The sequence below is a fragment of the Dendrobates tinctorius genome, unplaced genomic scaffold (genome assembly GCF_039654945.1).
Source record: "Dendrobates tinctorius isolate UK_male_01 unplaced genomic scaffold, ASM3965494v1 ptg000011l, whole genome shotgun sequence".
Classification (NCBI taxonomy): domain Eukaryota; kingdom Metazoa; phylum Chordata; class Amphibia; order Anura; family Dendrobatidae; genus Dendrobates; species Dendrobates tinctorius.
In genome coordinates, this window is record NW_027361679.1 from 3,075,449 (window position 1) to 3,099,779 (window position 24,331).

Below are 24,331 nucleotides of genomic sequence, written 5' to 3' on the forward strand. Positions count from 1 at the left end.
CACACGTCGGGGCTCGGAAGGGAAGGAGTGACGTTTTGGAATGCAGACTTTGATGGAATGGTCTGCGGGTGTCATGTGCGTTTGGAGAGCCTCTGATGTGCCTAAACTATTCAAACTCCCCACAAGTGACCCCATTTTGGAAACTAGACCCCCCACGGAACTTATCTAGATGTGTGTTGAGCACTTTGAACCCCCAAGTGCTTCACAGAAGTTTATAACGCCCAGGCGTGAAAATAAAAAAATCATTTTTTTCCACAAAAATGATATTTTTGCTCCCAATTTTTTATTTTCCTAAGGGCAACAGGAGAAATTGGACCCCAAAAGTTGTTTTGCAATTTGTCCTGAGTAGGCTGATACCCCATATGTGGGGGTAAACCACTGTTTGGGCGCATGGCAGAGCTTGGAAGGGAAGGAGCACCATTTGACTTTTTCAACGCAGAATTAGTTGGAATTGAGATCAGATGCCATGTTGTATTTGGAGAGCACCTGATGTGCCCAAACAGTGGAAACCCCCCAATTCTAACTCCAACCCTAACCCCAACACACCCCTAACCCTAGCCCTAACCCTAATGGGAAAATGGAAATAAATACATTTTTTTAATTTTATTATTTTTCCCTAACTAAGGGGGTGATAACGGGGGGTTTGATTTACTATTTATGGCGGTTTTTATATTTGGCAGCTGTCACACGCTAAAAGACGCTTTTTATTGTAAAAATAGTTTTTGCATCACCACATATTGAGAGCTATAATTTTTCCATATTTTGACCCACCGAGTCATGTGAGGTCTTATTTTTGCGGGACAAGTTGACGTTTTTATTGGTATAATGACGCTGTGTGGCAGCTCGTTTTTTGTGGGACAAGATGACGTTTTCAGCGGTACCATGGATATTTATATGCGTCTTTTTGATCATGCGTCGTTGCACTTTTTGTTCGGCAGTATGATAATAAATTATTTTTTGCTTCGGCTTTTATTTTTATTTTTTAAGGGGTTTGCTAAAGGGGTTAACTAATGGGACAGTTTTATAGGGTGGGTCGTTACGGACGCGGCGATACCAAATATGTGCACTTTTATTGTTTTTGGGGTTTTTTTATTTCCAAAAAATGAATTTATTAGGGAATATATATATTTCTCCTTCGTCTCATTGGGGGACACAGAGACTGTGGGTGTGTGCTTCTGCCGTCTGGAGGCTGACACTAAGTATACAAAAAAAGAGTTAGCTCCTCCTCCGCCGCATACACCCTCGCCCCCAGACCGGGCGTAACTCAGTTTTTGCTTAGTGTCTGATGGAGGCACACGCAGTCTGGAGCTCCAGACTAGATTTTTTTTTTTTTTTTCTCTTTTTCCCTTTCTTTGAAGATAAGACAGGGCGACGGATCCTATAGAGAGGGTCCGATCTCCCCAAATCACCAACGGGCGACCACGTGTGAGTAGTCCTCCACGTGTTTTCTCTCCCGCACCGAGGGACACATCTGGGACTTTTCCCCAGACAACCATTTTTCTTTTTTACTTTGTAAAGAGGGGCAACGCATCCTGATGAGAGGATTCGATTTCCCCATGAGCTACAACGGGCGAGCACGTGTGAGCGATGGGCGATCCCCAACGGACTCCACGTTTTGTTCCTCTCCTGCAACGCGGGATTTCAGGTTGGCCCCTTCCACCCCTAGGTAGTGACACCAGGGGTGCAGTTGGAGGCGCAGGTGAGCCAGGGGATCGAAGCATCCACCCCCAGTAGCCTCCCCCTCCCCGCCCAGGGATGGGGTTGAGAGCACCCCAAGAGAGCCCCCCCCGGCGGCAGGCTCACCTTTGTTTGTAGGGTCACCCCCCGGAACGGGACCCTCCAGAAGGCGCAGCGGGGCTGTCTGTTCCCCCGCCCGACGGGGTTACTTCTTCTCACGGGGCCCGACTCTCTCCCCGGTGGAACCCGGTGCGAGTAGTGCCACATGCGGCAGCAGACGCTCTGCGGCCAGAAGTCCCGCCGGCGGCCGCGGTCCCCGCGGAATGGGGAGATCCGCAAGGCCGCGCGAGGCCTGCCCGCCTCTTCCGGTGGTAGCCGGAAGCCCCGCCCACTGACTTCCGGCAGCCCGGGGGGCGCGGCGGGCGCGCAGTGTCCGGGGAGCGCGCGCCCTCCTCCCCCTCCTCGCAGGTCCCCGCCGGAGTACGGCTGAAGCTCCGCCAGCGGCCGCGGTCCCCGCTGTATGGGGAGGGCCGCGAGTTCCGCGCGAGGCCCGCCCGCCGCTTCCGGTGGGGGCCGGAAGCCCCGCCCACTGACTTCCGGCGGCACGGGGAGCACGGCGGGCGCGCACAGTGACCAGAGGCTCCCGCCCCCCCTCCCCCTCCTCGCATTTCCTCGCCGGAGTGCGGTCGGAAGCCCCGCCGCCTCTCTCCAAGGTGCACCGCAGTGCCCCCGGCGAGTAACGGCACGTGAAGCAGCTCGTCCACGTCTCAGGGTTTTCGCTGCGTCCAGAGCACCCCGTGGAAGAGGGGGGACGTTACCGGTGGGTGAGTGCAACCCCGTTTCGAGTGCCGCACTGGTTGTCAAGGAAGGGGTTACCCTCCTCCTCCTACCCTACCCTGCAATATGTCTGGCAAAGGGAAAGCTCACTCTTTCCTATACGCTGTTTGCGTTTCCTGTGGGGTCAGGCTGCCTAAGGCGCAGCCGGGTAAATTTTGCGAAGCCTGTGAGTCGGAGCGAGCCCAGGAGCCCCCCATTGTTGCAGAGCCCAGGGGTCAGGACCCCCCAGAATGGGCAGTGTCTTTATCGCATTCTATGATGTCCCTTACGAAGGCAATTGAGTCCCTTCGGGGCCCGGGCAGGGTCAGGGATGGTGGTCTGCCAGCGGAAGACAGCTCGTCCATGTCTCAGGACCCTTCGTCCGTTAGGGGCCGCTCCAGCACCAGACAAGCTCATGGTAAGAGAGCTCGTTCTCCGTCGGCCGGGCCCTCTGGGGAGTCGGCGGTGATTTTTAGGGCATCTCGTTCCCTGTCGCCAAGCTCAGGAAGCGATCAGGACGAGGGCGAGGAGGAGGAAGAGGAAGCCTGGAATCCAGAAAGCCTGGGATACCAGGACTCGGTGGACAGCCTCATTGAGGCGGTCAACCAGACTTTAGAGATCGAGGATGATGTGTCCACGGCCTCAGGTCACAAGGTCTCCTTCAAGAAAACCAGGCGTCCGCATAGAAGGTTTGCCACACATCCGGAGTTCGAGGAGCTAGTCCAGAAACATAGGGAACACCCGGATAAGCGCTTTGCAATGCAAAAGGCGCTGCAAGCAAAGTATCCGTTCCCTCCTGAACTCCATAAAGGGTGGGTGGAGTCGCCAGTAGTGGACCCACCGGTGTCACGTTTAGCATCAAGATCGCTATTGTCGATACCCAGCGGTTCTTCTATTAAGGACCCAACTGATCGCCTCATAGAGGGGCTTGCCCGCTCAGTGTATGAGGCAGCAGGGTTGGCTCTGGCCCCCTCCTTTGCGGCTACCTGGGTGGCTAAGGCCATGGTTTCATGGGCAGACACTCTGCATAGGGCCCTCCAAGACAGGGATCTGCCCGCGGAAATCTTGGAGGTGACAAATCAGATATCAGGAGCGAGTGATTATCTCGTCGGCGCCGCTCTGGATGCGGCCGAGTGTTCTGCTGTGGCAGCAGCAAATGCGATCGCCGTAAGGCGAGCATTATGGCTGAGATTATGGAAAGCGGATTCTATCTCTAAAAAATCCTTGACCTCATTGCCTTTTCAAGGCAATCGATTGTTCGGTGAAAAGCTTGATAAACTTATCTCAGAAGCCACAGGGGGGAAGAGTAGTTTTCTACCGCAGCAGAAGAGTTGGCCGGCATTCAGGCAGACGCAGAGGCGTTTTCGGCCCTTTCGTAGCTCCTGGAGGTGGACTTCGGCCAGGGCATCCACCTCCGCAAATGATGGTCAGATTAGAGAAAGGCAAGTTTCTTACAGGGCCAATCCGCTGGGTAGAGGCCGGGGCCGTTTGCCCAGAGCGAGGGGGGCCAGATCACAAAAGCCTCCAGCAAAATGACTCGAGGCACTTCGTACCTACGGACGACAGAGTGGGCGGACGCCTACTAAGGTTCAGCCACGTTTGGGTCGCAGTGGCACGCGACGCTTGGGTGGCAGAACTGATATCGTCCGGGTACAAGATAGAGTTTGTCGGACTCCCGCCACGGCGTTTCTTCCGTTCCCGGCTCTCCGGAACAGAATCGCAGGCGGAAGGTCTGTTGCAGGCTATAATGACGCTACAGCGCAACGGGGTCATTGTCCCAGTGCCGAAAAGCGAAGAGACGCAAGGTTTTTACTCCAACCTGTTTTCAGTCCCCAAAAGACGGGACAGTAAGGCCAGTACTGGATTTAAAGATCCTGAACAAGTTTATCAGGGTCAGGCGATTCCGGATGGAATCCCTCCGTTCGGTCATTTCAGCCATGGATCCAGGGGAATTCCTGGCCTCGATCGATGTGCAGGATGCATATCTACACATCCCGATTTTTCCTCCACACCAGAGGTTCCTGCGTTTTGCGATCGGAGGGCGACATTTCCAATTTGTTGCTCTGCCCTTCGGTCTGGCCACTGCCCCCAGAGTCTTTACAAAGATAATGGTGGTGGTTATGGCCATCCTGCATGCTCGGGGCATAACGGTACTACCCTACCTGGACGACCTTTTGGTAAAGGGGCCGTCGTTTCAGGCGTGCCAGGAGAATGTCGGTATCACTCTGGATACCCTGGCCCGCCTAGGTTGGCTGATCAATCGGAACAAGTCGTCCTTGGTTCCGGCTCAGAGAATCGTATTTCTAGGCATGGTTTTCGACACCTCCCAGGGGCTGGTGATCCTCCCTCAGGACAAGGCGCAAAGGATCAAACAGGGGGTACGGAACCTTCTTCAGCCGGGCTCCAGATCCATCCGGTACGGCATGAGTGTGTTGGGCAGAATGGTGGCGGCGATGGAGGCAATCCCGTTTGCCCAGTTCCATCTCCGTCCGCTTCAACATGCGCTCTTGTCAGCATGGGACCGAAGGCTGCTTTCCCTCAATCATCGGTGCAGTTTGTCTCCACCGGTCCGACGGTCACTCCAGTGGTGGACTCGCGACTCGTCTCTGGTTCAGGGGAAACCCTTTCCCCCGGAACAGTGGTTGGTGGTGACGACCGATGAAAGCCTGCAGGGTTGGGGAGCAGTTTTCCAGAGTCACACAGCACAGGGGCGGTGGTCCTTTCGGGAGGTAATTCTCCCGATCAACATTCTGGAGATACGGGCAATACGATTGGCCCTGCAACATTTTCAGCGTTGGCTGACAAACCGGCCGGTGCGCGTTCAGTCGGACAATGCTACAGCAGTAGCGTATGTGAACCATCAGGGGGGCACACGCAGCCAGGCAGCCATGCGCGAGGTCGGGCTGGTACTGCGTTGGGCCGAGAAAAACCACGTGGTAATTTCAGCGGTGCACATTCCGGGAATCGAAAACTGGGCGGCGGATTTTCTCAGCCGACAGGGGGTCGCGGCAGGGGAGTGGTCCCTGCACCCCGAGGTTTTTCAACAGATCTGCCAATGGTGGGGGACACCAGACGTGGACCTTATGGAATCCAGAGAGAACGCCAAGATTCAAAGGTTCGTCGCTCGATCCCTCGACCCGCAGGCAATCGCAGCAGACGCTCTGGTGCTTCCGTGGAGCCAGTTTCGGCTCCCGTACTTGTTCCCCCCGCTACCTCTGCTTCCAAGAGTCATCAGAAAGATAAGGAGAGAGAGGGTTCCAGCAATTCTGCTGGCCCCAGACTGGCCTCGGCGGGCCTGGTATGCAGATCTGGTTCAACTAGTGGTGGACGTACCCTGGCGTCTCCCAGATCGGCCGGACTTACTGTCCCAGGGGCCGATCTGCCATCCGAACTTAGGGGCCCTGTGTTTGACGGCGTGGCCATTGAATCTTGGCTGTTAACACAGGCAGGATTCAGGCGCGATGTGGTGGCCACGATGGTGAGTGCCCGAAAGCCTTCCTCGGCGAAGGTATATCATCGGACTTGGGAAGTGTTTTTCCGTTGGTGTAGGGATCGCGGAGTGGCTCCTCTGGTTTTTTCGATCCCCAACGTACTGGCTTTTCTGCAGGCAGGGCTGGACGCGGGATTGGCTCCGAGTTCGCTCAGAACGCAAGTCTCGGCCCTGTCGGTGCTTTTCCAACGAAAGGTCGCTTCGGTCTGGCAGGTTAGGACGTTTATGCAAGGGGTCGCACATTTAGTACCCCCCTATAAGGCACCGATGGAATCATGGGACCTGAACTTAGTGCTCAGGGCCCTTCAGGAACCTCCCTTCGAACCGTTACAAGAAGTCTCCTTACCTTACCTGTCCAGGAAGGTCGTTTTTCTGGTAGCAATAACATCTATTAGGCGGGTTTCGGAACTGGCGGCTTTATCTTGTAAACCGCCGTTCCTGACTTTTTATAAGGATAAAGTAGTTTTAAGGCCAGCTCCCCCCTTCTTGCCGAAGGTTGTCTCTGCATTCCATATCAACGAAGACATTGTCTTACCCTCGTTTTGCCCGGCACCGGTGCATAGGGTAGAAAAGGCATTGCACACCCTGGATCTGGTAAGAGCCCTTAGGAGATATGTGACAAGGACAGCGCCATTCCGCCAGACAGACTCTCTATTCGTGATTCCAGAAGGGCGGCGGAAGGGACTCGCTGCGTCCACAGCGACTTTGGCCAGATGGGTTCGTCTGACAGTCCAAGAATCATATCAAATCAGTGGCACGCCGGTTCCGGCAGGGATCAGGGCACACTCGGCTCGAGCAGTGGGTGCCTCATGGGCACTGCGACACCAGGCTTCAGCGGAACAGGTGTGCAAAGCAGCTACCTGGTCCAGTTTGCATACGTTTGTCAAACATTATAACGTACATACCCAGGCATCCTCGGATGCAAGCCTGGGAAGAAAGATTCTCCAGGCAGCAGTTGCGCACCTCTAATCAGGGGCGCAAAATAGCATGGATTGGGTGAGCTAAGATCCCGCCCAGGGACTGCTTTAGAACGTCCCACAGTCTCTGTGTCCCCCAATGAGACGAAGGAGAAACATGGATTTTTGTGAGTACTCACCGTAAAATCCTTTTCTCCGAGACGCTCATTGGGGGACACAGCACCCACCCTATTAGCCAGTTGGCATCTGTTTATTTTGAATTATACAAATCCTTATGTAAGGATCAGGGTGGTCCCTTTTTCAGACGTATAATTTCTTGCCTGAGTTTAAGGCGCGTTCTCCTACTGCTTATGCACTAAACTGAGTTACGCCCGGTCTGGGGGCGAGGGTGTATGCGGCGGAGGAGGAGCTAACTCTTTTTTTGTATACTTAGTGTCAGCCTCCAGACGGCAGAAGCACACACCCACAGTCTCTGTGTCCCCCAATGAGCGTCTCGGAGAAAAGGATTTTACGGTGAGTACTCACAAAAATCCATGTTTTTTTTATTTATTTAGCGATTTTTTTTTTTTTTTTATCTATTTTTTTTTTATTTTTACAGGTTTTTTTTTTTTTAACTTTATTAGATTGTCCCAGGGGGGACATCACTGTCCTGTGACAGATCGCTGATCTGTCACATCACAGATCACTTTGCAGGCACTGAGGAAGCCAGCTCCCTGCAGGCCCCCGAAGGTCCCCGTCGCTATATTGGATCCGGGGACCTGTAGGGAAAGAGACCCCCGCAGCAGCGCTGCACATTGCACTGCGGTGGGGAGCTCAGGGAAGCACAGAGGGAGCCCCCTCCCTGCCGATGCTTCCCTTTAACCCCCGGTACACCGGTTAACGTGTCGGGTGTCAGCTGTGATAATCAGCTGACACCCGGCCGCGATCAGCGGCGCTCACCACGTGAGCATTTGGTGATGAGGTAAATATGAGAAGTGTTATTAAGCTCGGTCACCTGCAACTCGACATATTTAAAACACTTTACACCAAAATTCAGCATGTGGTGCACAGACATCGCAAGGTGTGACAAAATGAATGAAGAGGCTTTTGCTCATTAATACATTTGATGCATCTTACTTCAGGGTCTTCTGTTTAAGGCCCCCGTTACACACTGCGATATCGCTAGCAATATCGCTGTAAAGTCACCGATTTTGTGACCTAGCAGCGATATTGCTAGCGATATCGCTACATGTGATACTTACCTCCGACCGGCTCCCCCGATGGTTATCTCTGGTCGCGCGAGAAGGTCCTTGATCATTTCTTCAGCTTCCTGCGGCGCTTCCTGCTGTGACGACGAGCAACGCGTGGACGCGGGCGGGAGGACGTCAGGATCGCAGCGTCTGACAGGTAAGTAGTGACCCCCGACCCCTGCGATGTCGCTGGTGAGATCTGCCTGTGTGGCAGCTCACTAACGACCACTTAGCGATGCACCAGCTATCCATATCGTTGTCGGGATCGCTGGTGCATCGCTATGTGTAACGGTACCCTAAGATTGGCCCCTGAAAGATCAGTTTTAGTTAATTGCCCCACAATGTTAATTTGTTGAGGTAAAAAGAGAGGCCTGCAATAAAGAACATGTATTTTCTAAATAGGTCCCTGAACACTAGTATGCTTTTACTTAAATTGTACCTATGTGAGCACTGTACAGACCTATAGACTTAATAGTGTGCACATTCACTGCCCAGTGTGACTAGCTCATGCAGGAGCTACCTACTTCAGAGCAGTGTTTGGACTGTGATGGGGGTCTCTGTACCCTGACCGATTGTCCAAGCTATACAGTCTCTTTGATGTATGAAAGGCTAGGCAGTATAACAATAAGTAGTCATGATTTCTGTTAAGAAGCACACCTCATGAGATTACCCTTTAGAATCAACCAGATGTTGCCATTTTTACCTTGATCAGAAAATGATAAAAGACTTTACAAAGTTGTATGCTTTAGCGTAATTGGTGATGTTATTAAACTTGTTTTTACATTTAGTTGCTTAAAGTAGGATCTACCCTCCTAAGCCGTCTATATAGGCATGTGGATCATAGAAAGCTGCATAAAATAATTACTTAAAAGAGTTGTCCACTACTAGGACTACTCTTTCTTGCTGTAAATGTTTGGTGCTAATTAAATAGAAAAGCTTGTACTTGCATCCCATGCCGGTGCCTTTACACCAGAGCTCTTGTGCGGTTAGCAGCCAATCAGCGCTAACATCACTGTCTCCACCTTCGTACAAATTGAACATCAAGAGTAAGTGAAAGAGCAGCCATAACTACTGCACGAGTGCCAACACGGAGTATAAGATTTTTTTACTTTATCGGGGCCAAGTGAGGGATTTAAGAAGAGGTTGTCCAAGTAGTTGACCATAACTTTAATATCTGCGATCCCATGTATTGTTTCAGTGAAATCCACTTTTTTCTTAATATGTAAATAATTTAAGAACTCTGGGCTGTACACATACCTGCATGAGAATCTGCCTTCAGAGCTCATTTTAAATGAAAGGAGGCGATACCAGTGTGTAACAGGTAAATCTGGAGAGCAGACTCTGTCAATACATGGTTCATACAGGTACTGTCCCCTTTATTTAAAATTAGCTTTGGAGTTAGTTTTTCATGGCGCTCTGTGTCCGGCGCATAGATCTTAACAACTATTTTACATATAAGAAAAATGTGGGTTCTATGGGGAAAAGATGATGTCAGATATCAAGGTATCCTTTTATTCAGCTTTCTATGACCTTTATACCCATAGCTTTGTAGAGTTGCTTCCATGATAAGTGGATGTCTGTAGGACACCATAGCTACTTATCTATAACTTCATATTTTTATTTCTTTATGTCTCTGAACAGAGAAGAGAGTGAAAGTGTGCTGACTTTGAAAGGCTTGACACCCACTGGAATGCTGCCAAGTGGAGTTCTTTCTGGAGGCAAACCATCACTCCAAAGCGGTAAGAAAAGTTTAATGTGCACCCTGGTGAAGGACATTTCTTACTTTTTTCCAGAATGCGTTTAGTAATTTCAATGTAGATTACCAAAGCACAGAACTTTTCTAGAATATTTTTAAAATCTAACTAGCCGTGGTAGTGATAAAAGAAAAACCTAATTAAATCTTAAAATCCTATTCTAAATATTCACTGTTGAAAAGGTGATAAACTGCATTGATATCTTACTTTTTCTTTATTAAAGTATGGACCGCTACACCCTATGTGTGCTAAGGAAATTCACCAACCTTAATTAAAATACTGTAGATTTAGATGTTCCAGGGCTCATATGGACATCCATGCTTCATAAACTTTGACGTCTTTCAGTCTCAAATTCTAACAATTTATTTTATAGTAATAGTGATATTCTTCTAAACATCCTATTTATATTTGTCCCAAGCTTGGTCTGTCTCAGCATTCAGAAATTATCTTTAAAAATGCATTTAGAGTAACTCTTTCATAACCTGTGCGAAAGGCTGTTTGGGTTTATTATACATGTGTTTAAGAGTTTCTTATTCAAAAGGTCACTGATTACTATTATGACATTAAAAGGGTTGTTCCCTTTCCATTCAATTTCTCCCCTGGCTGCAGTTTGCTATGAAAAAGCAAACAAAAAACCTACTCTGTATTCTTCTTCCCTGGGTCCAAAGTTGAGTCTCCACAGCTGTTCCCAGTGTCTGGCATTGGTTGCGACACTGATGCCACCTTGGCGGTGCAGCAGCAAATAAGTGCTCACCGGCTCCAGCGAGGTGTTCCTGTGTGAATATAGCATCCCCCGTTCAGAGCTGCTACGCTCATTGGTTACTGCACTGTCAATATGACGTCACCTCCATTGCAAATGCCATACACCACGAACAGCTGCGGGTACTCGCCATGGGACTCTGGGAAGAAGAGTACAGCGTGGGGTTTTTTTTTATAGCAAACTGCAGCCAGGGAAGAAATTTAATTGAAAGGGAATAACTGCCTTCATATGACCTTCTCCATGGAAACTCTCGTACAGCAATGTGATATTCAACAATGATTTGCCATAATTTTAAAACCACTGAAAAGTGAAGTGAATAATATTATCTCATTACAATTGCACATATCTAGAGGTATATGTTAGGTACTAATAAACGGTAAATTCTTGAAGTTAATGAAAGCAGCACTGGGTCGTAACCTCTTCCAACTTGTGGTCTGGAAGGTTGTCTTGGTCTTCAGTAGTTGGTATCTACTAAAATGTGTCCAAGAAAGAACATCTGGTGAACTGATGATGATATCATGTTCATGGGGAATGTGGGTTGCCAATCTGATACAATTCCACAGAAGAGGTAAGGTAGCTCAAATTGCAGAAAGATTTAAAGGTAAACCTGTCATTATGAAAATGCAGTCTAGTCTGCAGGTAAAATGTTATAGAGCAGGAGGAGTAGAATAGATTAATCTATAGTTTTGTGGGAAAAGATTCAGTATAACTTGTGATATACCAATCATTATTCCTCTGCTCTTTCTGGGATTTTCCTTCCAGTGGGCAGTCTGATCAGTGACTGACAGCTTTATTTGTATAGCTGTGCACATAGAGATAGCTGTCAGTCACTGATAGGACAGCCCACTAGGTGAAAATCCCAGAAAGAGCAGAGAATTAAATGATTAAAACCCAGGTTATTCTGAGACTTTTCTAACAAAACTGTATATCGATCTACTCAGCTTCCCCTTCTCTATAACATGGGGCCCTCAGATTGAATGGCATTTTTCTGGTGACAGGTTCCCTTTAATCAGAAGAAAAAAATTTGTTCCAGCTTGTTTAAAAAGTCCAAATCTTATTTATCAAAGATTAAAAATAAATGATGGCAGATAATTATGCGTGGCTACGTGTTTCAAACACTCAAGTGTCCTTTCTCAAAGCCCTTTTTCCTTCCACTCAACTTTCCATTAATATGCTTGGATACAACACTCTCTGAACAGCCAGCTTCTTTAGCAATGACCTTTTGTGGCTTACCCTCCTTGTGGAGTGTATCAATGACTGCCTTCTGGACATCTGTCAAGTCAGCAGTCTTCCCCATGATTGTGGAGCCCACTGAAACAGGCTAATCACTTTTGTAATGACTATATAATATAGGAGTTTCACTTTTTGTTTTGAAGAACTGAAATAAATTAACTTTTTGATGATATTCTAATTTAGTGAGAAGCACTTGTATATATCAAATCTTGCAATGTTTTCAAGAACGCAAATTGTCAAAAATGAATAATCGCATATATCGGGGATCCCCTGCAAATCTAATCCTTTTTTTTTCAGGGTTTATGCTAAAATATCTTGACTTTCCAAGCTACTCTTTTTGCCTCATTAGCTCCAAAATTTGACGCTGCCAGAACTGTTCATAGTGGTTGGTATACCTGCTGAATGATGACTTTTGCTCTCTTCATCACATTTCAGGCCACCCTTGGTCTCATCAAACCATGGGTTATCTTTTACATGGTTGATTCCATGTAATTAATATTTTAATTAGTCACAAAAGCTAGATGCCGTTTAAGTGATAATTTATTTGAAAAATGACTCAGCTTGTCTTTGATCCCATATATCAATAATGCAATATTATGACAGCATATACAATTAATGAAGCACAGCAAGAAAATATATGTATACTAGGTTTCTAGTAATTGAAGTGGCAGCAAAAATCAAATAGAAGTTTATTGAGCATAAATGGATAAATACCTATGATTCAAATATAATGAAGGCCCTCTATTAAACCATTAAGTCTCCTTCTTAATCCCTTCCTATACATTCAGATTGCTAGTGCTTTCTTAAAGGTATGGCTTGGGCACAGAAGTTGTGCCTGTCCTATCTGCACTAGGAGCTGGCGGTAATACACAGTTGACCTCCTGCTGCGTGTGCAAGCGCCAGTCTCAGCATATTAGCCCATCACTTGCCGATGTCAGTAATGACAGCATTATGTGAAGGAGTTTGACAAAAGGAGAATGCTTCCTCTGGCAGCCCACTGGCATCTCTGCAGTTCGATTGCACAGTGACAATGGATTGCTATGTCCTTCATGTCTGCCATATTCCATAGGCTATTAAAACCCTGCTGATGCTACTGATAGGCTGTCAGTCAAATACTGACAGGTTAGATCAGACACTATACTATATAATTAGTATGGCATATAATTAATGTGATCAAAGGATCATACAGTTCTGTAATTAGAAAAATCCAAAAGATAACAGTGGGTATGGAAAGTATTCAGACCCCTTTAAGTTTTTCACTCTGTTTCATTGCAGTCATTTGGTAAATTCAAAAAAGTTCATTTTTTTCTCATTAATGTACACTCTGCAAATTTATTAAAAAAGAAAAACTGAATTATCACATGGTCATAAGTATTCAGACCCTTTGCTCAGACACTCATATTTAAGTCACATGCTGTCTATTTCTTTGTGATCCTCCTTGAGATGGTTCTACTCCTTCATTGGAGTCCAGCTGTGTTTAATTAAACTGATAGGAATTGATTTGTAAAGGCACATACCTGTCTATATAAGACCTCACAGCTCACAGTGCATGTCAGGCTGAACGAGAATCATTAGGTCAAAGGAACTGGCCAAGGAGCTCTGAGACAGAATTGTGGCAAGGCACACATCTGGCCAAGGTTACAAAAGAATTTCTGCAGTACTCAAGTTTCCTAAGAGCACAATGGCTGCCATAATCCATAAATGGAAGAAGTTTGTGACCACCAGAAGTAGTCCAGCCAAACTGAGCAATTGTGGCAGAAGAGCCTTGGTGAGAGAGGAAAGGAAGATCCCCAAAATTACTGTGACTGCGCTCCACAGATGCAGTATGGAGATGGGAGAAAGTTCCACACAGTCACCTATCACTGCAGCCCTCTACCAGTTGGGCCTTTATGGCAGAGTGACGGAAGTCTCTCCTCAGTGCCAGACATATGAAAGCCCGCATAGAGTTGCTAAAAAACACATGAAGGACTCCTAGACTATGAGAAATAAGATTCTCTGGTCTGATGAGACGAAGATACAACATTTTGGTGATAATTCTAAGCGGTATGTGTGGAGAAAACAAGGCATTGCTCATCACCTGCCCAATACAATCCCAACAGTGAAACGTGGTGGCAGCATTATGCTATGGGGGTGTTTTTCAGCTGCAGGGACAGGATGATTGGTTGCAAATGATGGAAACATGAATGTGGCCAAGTACAGAGAGATCCTAGATGAAAACCTCTTCCAGAGTGCTCTGGACCTCAGACTTGGCCAAAGTTTCACTGTCCAACAAGACAATGACTCTAAACACACAGCTAAAATAACAATGGAGTGGCTTCAGAACAACTCTGTGACCATTCTTGACTGGCCCAGCCAGAGCCCTGACCTAAACCCAATTGAGCATCTCTGAAGAGACCTGAAAATGGATGTCCACCAACGTTCACCATCCAACCTGGTGGAACTAGAGAGGACCCTCCACGTGTGAAAAATTTGTTGCATTATTCCCAAGAAGACTTGTGGTTGTACTATATCAAAAGGGTGTTTCTACTCAATACTGAGCAAAGGGTCTGAATACTTATGAACACGTGATATTTCAGTTTTTCTTTTTTAATACATTTGCAAACATTTCTACATTTCTGGGGGGGTTTTTTAGCCAAGATGGGGTGCCGAGTGTACATTTAATGAGGAAAAAAATGAACTTTTTTGAATTTACGAAATGGCTGCAATGAAACAAGAGTGAAAAATTTAAAGGGGTCTGAATACTTTCTGTACCCAATGTAGGACTCTTGCACTCTAACAACAACAAAAAAGTGCCTCTTCTTATGAAAAAGTAGGAAAACATTAAAAAGGTGTTATATGGATATCGCAGTAATAGTATCGACTAATTTCTTATGCAAAAGAAGCAAAATATAAAAAAACTGCATAAAAATTACAAGTCATAACAATTATAACTAATTGAAAACGGTGTTTAGAAATAAATATACAAAATTTGGAATCCCTGTCCTAATTGTTCCTCCCAAGGAGTAGAATGAAAAGTGATCTAAAAGTCGTATATATGACAAAATGGCACCAATTATCTATAGCTTGTCACTGAAGAAAGAAAAACAAAATCTTCATACAACGCCGCTCATGAAAAATTGTGATAATTATGGCTCCCAAAATATGGTGGCCAAAAAACAAATGAATTTTTTTCCAAATAGTTTATTAACTAGTGTATTAATTTTCCAAAATTAATAAGATAAAATAAAAACATAGAAATTTGATAGTGCCATAATTGTGCTGACCAATAGAGTAAAGTTAACAGAAAACAGATAAAATGATGTCATTCAAAAGTACAGCTTGTCTTGCAAAAGACAAGTCAAGTCCATATGGCTATGTGGGTGTAAAAACAAAAAAAAAAGTTATGGCCCTTGGAAAATAGGGAGGAAAAATTAGAAATCAAAAAAGCAGAAAATCACCTGTTTGGAAAAAAGGCTACTGTAGAGACTTATTAACTCCATAGCACAGAATGAGAAACCTTATGCCAGTTCTGAGGTGTTAAGGGGGCTCAGAAGCTGAGTCCCATTCTCTGCATGCAGTAGATTTAGTTGGTATCTATCACTGCCGGATCTGAGCTCCTATCGCTACAGTTAACAGTTTAGATGCCATACCTCTAAGGGGACTAAAAAGTTTTTAAAAATAAGAAAAAATAACATTTTAATCTCAGACCCTTTTCCCAATTGAAATAAAGCCTTTAAAATTAAGAAATAAACACATTGGGTATTCCATAAATGTCAAGTCTGTCAAAGTATAAAATTAATAAAGGTAACTCACAGAAACGTAAAAAAAATATATCAATACACCAGGATTGCATTTTTTTCATTTGCCACATCTCCCTAAAAAATAAAATAAAAATGTACATAATATTTGTAATATCATAAAATAAAATGAAAATGTCATCTCGCCACACACACAAAAAAGCAACCCATTGCACAACTCCATCAACAGAAAAAAACTTTAGAATTTTTTTTACCACCTAAATTAACAAAGAAAATCTACAAGTTTGTTAGAACTTTAAACGGCGATATCAAAACAAAAATGGGTATTACACCACAAAGTTTAAAGGCCGCAAGGCCCTTAAAAAAATCAAGGGCAACAGGTATACTCCAAGACATGAATGCAAACAGCGAGAAAAAGGATTACAAATAACCCGTTAAAATTTTACCAAGAATCTTCAAGTTATATCATAAATAATAGAAAATTACATGGACAAAGGAATTCCAAAAATGAGAAACATTTATTTTTGGAATTCCTTTGGCCATGTAATTTTCTCTAAACTAATTTATTTATGATGTTATATTTAATTAAAGATTCTTGGTAAAATTTTAACGGGTTATTTGTACTCCTTTTTCTCGTTGTTTGCAAGTTTGTTAGAACTGTAGTTGTACTGCTGTGGAGAACCCAATTGTCAGGTCATTTTTATCATAAAAATCTGGCATCAGTTGAAAATCCCTTCGCCGGCTTTTAGCTACTCATAAATAGCACCCTTACGAAATCCAGCTGCTGCAGCATCTCAACGAGGATGACCCAGATCAGCGCGTTGAATTTGCAGAATGGACAAAACAAAAATTGGAACAGGACCTTCAGTTTACACGGAACATTATGTTCAGTGATGAGGCAAACTTTTTTGGATGGGCCATTTATATGGATACACCTCATTAAAATGGGAATGGTGACAGATTTCTTGCATAGGGTGTCTTGCATTAAAATCTACTGCAATGACCTGGGAACTGCGTTCACCAGTCATCAACACAAATTCTATCCGCTTCTCACGTGTTAACCTCTTCGACATGTCAATGGCTGTAAACAAAGAGAAACTTGTAAATAACTCATGAAAGAATAAAGTTGCATTAAAACCAAGCACACCATTGTTTTTCTTGTGAAATTCTCAATAAGTTTGTGTCATGTGACCCTCTTCCCATTGGAAAAAATAAAGTTGGATCCAACTTCAAAATGGCCGCCATGGTCACCTCCCATCTTGAAAAGTTTTCACCCTTCCATATACTAATGTGCCACAAACAGGAAGTTGATATCACTAACCATACCCATTTTATTTAGGTGTATCCATATACATGTTTGAAGTGAACGCTTTTTAATAAAAATGTTTAATCTACTTTACAATTGTTAGGAAAACTGAGTCAATACCCTTTGGCATTCCTTTATTTTGGCATTGATTATGTAATAAAATTTGGTCTGGTTGTTACATAAGTTGCAGATATGAACGCAATCTTACTGCCTAACATCAGCATTGCAGGGAGTAAATGTAAGGCCGGGGTCACATTTGCAAGTGCAATGCGAGAAACTCACGCAAATCTCTCGCCTCAATACCCGCCACTGCCGCCGGCGGTTTGGACCCGAGCGTTCAGCTGCCTAGAAAGTCATGCAGCCGCACACTCCGGTCCCGTGTGCCGGCGGCAGTGCCGAGTATTGAGGTGAGAGACTAGCGCGACTTTCTTGCATTGCACTCGCAAGTGTAACCCCGGCCTTACTTAAATAACCAGTTGATGTCTCTTTAGCAGCAGACTCCTCTCCTGAACATTTACTCTGTTTGCCCAACATTGACGATCAATTTTAGACCTTTTCTTTCTGCAAATTTGTTTTGCCCAGCGCCACCTCCTCCCTCTCGACTGAAAGCTCCTTTGCTGTTTGTCTACACGAAAAGCAGCTGTCAGTCACTTGGCAGCATAGTGATAGTGTCTGTGAAATAGAATGTGGAAGTTCTTTTCAAGCCTTTGTCACTCCGGCTCTAAAGCGGATTTCACAGAAATGGATGAGTGGACTGGCCCGTGTAAAGGTATTACTGAGCTTGTCTGTGAAAGCGTTAACTGCACATATAATAGTTTGGGGGTTGAAATCCTGCTGACAGATTCCCTTTAACACAGGAGTTCACTTATTTTTTTTCTTTCTGCACTGTTGCTTTTAATCCAATGTCCACATTAAAATATATTCTCAGTACAACTCTGTGTAGTATTAGTTTCATTTCATTGGACAATGTAACCATCAGGTCACATTTTCAGGTATTTCTAATGTCTTCTGTTTCTTGCATTTTTTGAATTTTCACAGAATTCAGAACAATCCTCCCATTGTCTTATTTTTTTTATATAAAACATACATGTGACATTGGGGTAAACAATAATCTTGACCACTGCTGATAGGTTCTGCTGATACTTAGTGCTAGACTTAAGGATCTAGTGAACGGAGCAGATGAGCAGAGATGATAAGTCCCCTGTGCTTGCCTATTTACTATGCAGTTTAACAAAGAAAGATAATTGCCTAAGTAGGGAGGCTAGGTGCTTGACCAGACAAGCATATACGGTATGTAAAAAAAAATGGACTCACTAAATGCAAAATTCAATAGCGCTTTAGACAGGGAGAATGATAAATAGGTCTTGAAAATATGAAGTGATGTGACGATAATGAGTAGAATTAAATTTTTCCTTGTAGACCCAATATTTTGTTCTACTATATGGTGTATGATACAAGTAGTCTTGACACTTTTTGCAAGTCAAGCAATTCTTACAGGCACAAAAGATTCTGCTGAATTTTGAATTTGGAGAGCAAATGTCGCTCTTCTGTATTCTTTTGTTATTCATCTACCTTGTTATCACCATGCCATTTTTCCAATATGAGGACCCTGACCATCTACAGACTCAACTCCTTCAGCTCTAGAAGCAGAAATGTTTACATAAGTAGCTGAAATAATGGCCCATGAATGCGCAAGGTCTTGCTGGTTTCCTTGCCTCTATGTATGACCAGTCTGAATGTCAATGTACGGAATATGGTGACAAATGGAAGAGACCTCATAAGGACGTATGCATATAAATCTGTGTTGTTCCATATTCCTGGTTCCAAGATGTCACGGACAGCATTTCTTTTCATGGTTTGTATTGATAAATCCAATCTTTTTTCAATGTTTCTTCATTATGGAAAAATATTTTCTTGGTAAATGATGTAGGTATAATGATTTCTTCAGTTTTTCTTCATAAATGAACTAAATAATAGAGGTCATCGTGGCCCCAGTCTGGTAATAAGGAGAATGGTGTCTCTTCAGATGCTTTGTGAGTGTTTATCTCTGCTGAATTTGATTGAACCCTGTATTTCCGATCCTGGGTATCTCGTTTTTATACATCTAACAGTTACCAAGTGGAAAAAGCTGCAAAATAATAATAAACAATTGCCAAGCTCAACCTATTTTCTGTGTAGCATCTATGTCGTCTTCTGTGCAAATCAAGTCTAGCACTTACCGTAACATAGTTCACCTGCTCCTTTGCTACTCACTGACTTGTTCGTAAGAATTCAAATCCTCTGCTCATTTTTCTCATCCATTTTGCTACCCTTTCTTCTCTTTAGCTACTGTTGAGGCTATAGAGGCCGATGAAGGTAATTGGCAAGCCCCCTTTCTGTTGCCTTTGCAGCAGATAAGGGACCTGCTGGGTGTATTCATTTTGCTGTAGCTTGTAAAAAGTGTGTGGGTGTTGGGTTAACGATTGTGGCTAAGTATTAACCAAAACGTGCTTGCTTTAAAGGGGAATGGAAATCTACAGTTTGCTATTGCCATTAATCTATCACGTTTCACGGCTCCATCAAACCGCATATTTCATCAAGGCAATAGAAAGTTGAGCAGGTGTTAAAATTCACCTAGCTAGCAGATCTGACGTAAATGGCATCTATGTAAAGTGACTTTTCAACGACCTATTATATAACCGTATGGTATGTTCACTTTACACAATACGCAGATAATCCCCTTTTCAAAATCAAATTCAAATTTTAGCCTGGATTTATACATAAGCAAATATTAACACAAATTTACTGTGTGCTTTTATTAAGCCAACAGAACCAATTTGCCATAACTATTTCTAAATATTTTTTTTTATTTTTTTTAATTCTGGTTGATTTTATTATAAATAAAACGGAAAATATATACTGGATTAAAAAAACAACCAAACCCTTTGGTGTAAACTTTTTTTTTCAGAATTTTTCTTAGCCACAAATGTTCCCCTTTAAAACAATATTTTCAGTTGTATTTTGTTCTTGAACACAAGTTTAATGTCTTTATTTCCTCCAAATTGGACGACTATTAATAATTTCTATCCCGGAATAAGATCATCGATACGGTAACTCCTATTTTTGAAATGAACTAGTGAGAGAAAATACAACTGTTTTCTAAATAGCAGCACTCAGGGCTGTTATTTATGTTGGAATTGTCTATTCCTACCAGCAAAATCTAATTTGCAGTGTGCCTTGTGTTGCCCAGTTTGGCTGTTTTGTGTGATTTATGTGATTCTGTGTTGTGTGTAGTATAATATTGGTGCAAATTGCTAACACTTTCTGGGCCTCATTTACTAAACGGCAGTAAGTCAGTTCTGTAGGGAAAACAAATCTTCCTATGAAATTTTAACTTAGTTTTTTTTTTGGCTTTTTCATATCTTCAAGTAACACATATGCACATTAAGAACTTCTAGTATAACCAGCCCTGTTCTTGGATATGTCTTTGTAGGATAAATATATTATTTGAGGATGTAGAACTTAATGATGATCATCAACTCAAATAAAATGGAGACAATTTTTCAATTTTAACAACCATATAACTGAAAACCCATCACCGTTTTCATCATGTTTAAATAAAACAATGGTTGCATGCATAATGTGCTGTCAGATTCCAAATTAAAATGATCATTTTTTTCATTTTCTTTACTAAATTAAGTAATATGTTGAGAATCCACTATTACAATATCTAAAGTGTATGTATTAAATGAATCGAGCTGAGCTGAAATGAATATTTCCAGGAAATTATTTCATACTGTTGAATTGCACGTACATTACAGCCGTATAGTCAATTGGTCCCCGTGTATGGTCAACAAACCTAAAAGAGCACTTTGTGGCTAGTTAGGCTTTTGCTCTTATAAATCTATAATTTCACAAACACCATTCAACTCCTCTCTGAAATCCCCGGCCTGGGATTTTCAAATGCATGACCAACTTCAACTTTTCTAATTATAAAATGTGTTTTAAATATTTCAAACTAAAATCTTAGTCGACATTTCAAGCAATCAATAAATTTCCTACTGAAGTTGACAACGGACTGAACCTACTATGTTGGTCTTCATTTGCCTTACGTATATATATTCTTTTGCAGTAGTTGGGAGAGGTAGTCTAAGAAGCTTTGATATGGCCTTTGCTTTTCTTCCATTCTTTCCCTTCCATGCTTTTTAACCTGACTTAATTAATGTGTGCTTTCACATTAACATGAGATGTATAAAACAATGGGGTCATTCATCCATTTTGTTATTCCTTTGCTTTTGTTTGGGTTTCTTTAAGTTGTTGTTTTTTTGTGTAAATTGCTATAGGTTATTTGGAGAATTGTCCATGGGAGTTCATCTCAAGTAGCATTCTGTAACACTGTCATTTTTATAGGATAACTTTGCTTTATGTTAATTAGTCTGGCAAAATTTTAAATACTTTGGGTAAAGCATCACTAAAAGTTTATTCCACTTATTTTTTCCTTCAAATTTTTAAGTAGCAAGACTGAGAAGCATTGGCTCACAAGACCTGCAATACCGTATATTGAGCCTATTTTGTATAGATTTATAGACTAAATTGAAGGATGGGTAATTTCAGTGTAGGACGTGGTGTCTGTGCGCAGAAAAGATACAACATAATATTTTATAGCCAGAAGTGACATTATAGCCTATTTTACCATACTGTCACATTTTAAGGTGATTGTTTCCTATTTGTTTTGAATACCTCATTTACCCATTTATGCTAATGTCAGATTTAATTGATATTAGTCCTATAATTAATTAGTAGGTTTGCACTTTTTAGGCCTTTCTATTCAAAAACCACTTAGAATACCTCAGTTTCTGGTATTATTGAGACCCTAGATTGATATGAGGAATATTTGCTAGTATATAACAGTCTGTGGCTTATTGAAATTATTAACTCACCTTTTGTTCCTTTTTTAGATAGACTAAAGCTGTGGTGAAGCTGAAATATATCTCCATTTCTTTTATGGACTGTAGAATTGTATTTAGATTTTTATTTGTAACTGCATGCCTTTTATATTATAATGTTAATCAACTGTTAAAATGTTTTAGCTTCAAAAGATGAGCGAGGTTTTGCTAAAAATCCATTTGGTTTTGGGAAAGGAATGCCTTGTTGCTGCGCAACTGTGATCAGTAAAGTAGTCCAGCCAACTTTGTAGTCAAGAACTTTAGAAAAACTTGAAATATACTCATAAACTTACGTTTTCTTTACTGCATAGTTCAGGGGATAATTGAATATTCTTTTAATTTGCTAAATCAAGTAATAATTTCTTCTAAGTTGCATGACTTGACGTAACCGCTGAGTTGAACTCAACTGGATAGTACTAGATTTCATCTACTTTTTGTTTAAGTGGCATTCTGTTTCTTTTAGTTTACAACCCCAATTTTTTTCCCTTTTCCACTCCATATCACACGTGTGCAAGTTTTACTCGATTTATCACTTGCTGCCAAAGGTTGATTTTCTACTAACGTTATATTTTTGCCCTTTTCATTTTATCCAGCAATCAAAGGATTCTCTCCGCAGCATAAGATCACTAGCTTTGAAGAAGCCAAAGGCTTGGATCGCATTAACGAAAGGATGCCACCACGTCGAGATGCTATGCCTTCAGATGCCAATCTTAACTCTATCAACAAGGCTATTTCTTCAGAGACCAATGGCACTGACAGTAATGGCAGTAACAGCAGCAATATCCAGTGACCACTTCCTGTCGATTAATCTATATTTCTTTTGTAGCTGCACAGCATGATGGGATTGCCGCTCATCTGCAGATGGGTGATCTTGATTTGGGTAAATGCTACTTACTCTTGGGGTTGGTGTTGAGTTCAGTTTACAGTGTCATCTTGAGAGAGATCTATTTTAATGGGGGGCTCTAGCCTCATCTGGATATGCCTATAAATGCTTGTAGAAAACATACACACAGATATTGCTTACCTATACAGAACATATTTTAAAATGATCTTGGGAACCTGTAGTTATATTACAGAAAAGCCTTCTTTTAGTTACTGAACATACATACTTGTCTAATTTCTTATGAACTATATTGTAAGTTTACATTTGCAACTCTAAACTACAACTAGACATTACAACATTTTTAGCATAAAGTGCAAACAAGAATAAGGACTATTTATTGACGATGTTTTATTACTCTCGTTTTCCCTTCTACTTTCTGTGGGAGGTGCATGCTTTGTATCACTGTTTACTCAATTGCAAGCACCTCCGACAGTGTATGGGTTTCACACACCATTTATATGGGTAGTCTTAATGCCACCGGTGCTGGGACACAGACTTTGTATTGCCTTGGCAATGGATGACATATGGAAAAATTAAAAAAAAAAAAAAAAAAATGTAAGAATGTTGAAAATTGTAAAAGATGCCAAAAAGGAAAGTTTAATTTTGTACAGATTATGCTTACCTCAGGTTACATTATTGTGCTTGAATGCCCTTATTATAGAATATTTAGCTTACTTATTTGGCAGTGAATATCTTTTTTTTTTTAATTATTATTATTATTCTTTTATTTTCTTTTTTTTTTCTTTTAAAAAGCAAAACTGGAATTATGATATCCACTCTATTTTTTGCTGTTCTATCTAAGGTTTTTTGGTAAATAAAGTATTGGTTGTGGCTTGCTGAATTTTAATATTTATGAGTGGTGCATTTTTAAGTATAGTGAACAAGACACCATATTAAGTGCAGTGAAAAGCATTCTGTATTCTGTAAAAATACGCCTATGCATGTTTTTAAGACAAAACGGCTGTATAGGCCTGTATGGGACTGTAATGCGCTTAGTGGTTGGACTTATACTGGAAATGTATGTATACTGGCATACTTTATATTCTCTTAAAACGCTTAATGCCTTTGAAATTTTGTAATCAAACAAAAAGAAAAAGCTTTGAAAAAATGTAAAGAAAAGGAATATTCTTAATGTTTTATAACATACGCTTGTTGGTGCACACATATATATGGTTAGCATGTTTAGCAGAACTTGTGAAATTTAAAATAAGTTTGTGGTTACATGTGGAACTCTTTAAGTGCATGATAACTGTTAGTGTCACAATAGTTTGGTCATTCTGTTATGTTTTGTCATGTGCCACAAATGTGTACTTCTTTTCACTTATTCCCCCTTTATATTATGAGTTACGAGTTATTACTGACTCCTAATGAAACCTAAAAATTGGATTGGATAAAATAAGTCCATTGATATTTTCTAACAATTGTTTAAGTGCCCAAGTAATTCACTACAGCCTACAGCCTTGCCTTTGTAATTTGACTTCTGAAATGTTGGCAATCGAAGCATGCACGTGTAACAATGACAAAAAAAAGCTTTTTATATTACTACTCAATAAAATGTGCATGAAGTTAAGTAGCTGTTGGTTTCCTGGTCTTTTCTCATAATT

General features: G+C 42.5%; 1 protein-coding gene across 2 annotated transcripts in view; it reads left to right on the forward strand.

The window, feature by feature from the left end:
* PPP3CA (protein phosphatase 3 catalytic subunit alpha) overlaps positions 1-24,300 on the forward strand; it is a 383,095-nt gene extending 358,795 nt beyond the window's left edge. Inside the window, exons 12-14 of one of the 2 annotated variants that reach the window (XM_073589305.1) lie at positions 9,771-9,868; positions 19,245-19,274; positions 22,438-24,300. In XM_073589305.1, the coding sequence (XP_073445406.1) occupies positions 9,771-9,868; positions 19,245-19,274; positions 22,438-22,634 (325 nt within the window). In that variant the 3' untranslated portion in view covers positions 22,635-24,300. The remainder of the gene's footprint in view (positions 1-9,770; positions 9,869-19,244; positions 19,275-22,437) is intronic. The other variant, XM_073589316.1, reaches the window with a different exon arrangement.
* The last annotated feature ends 31 nt before the right edge of the window (positions 24,301-24,331 follow it).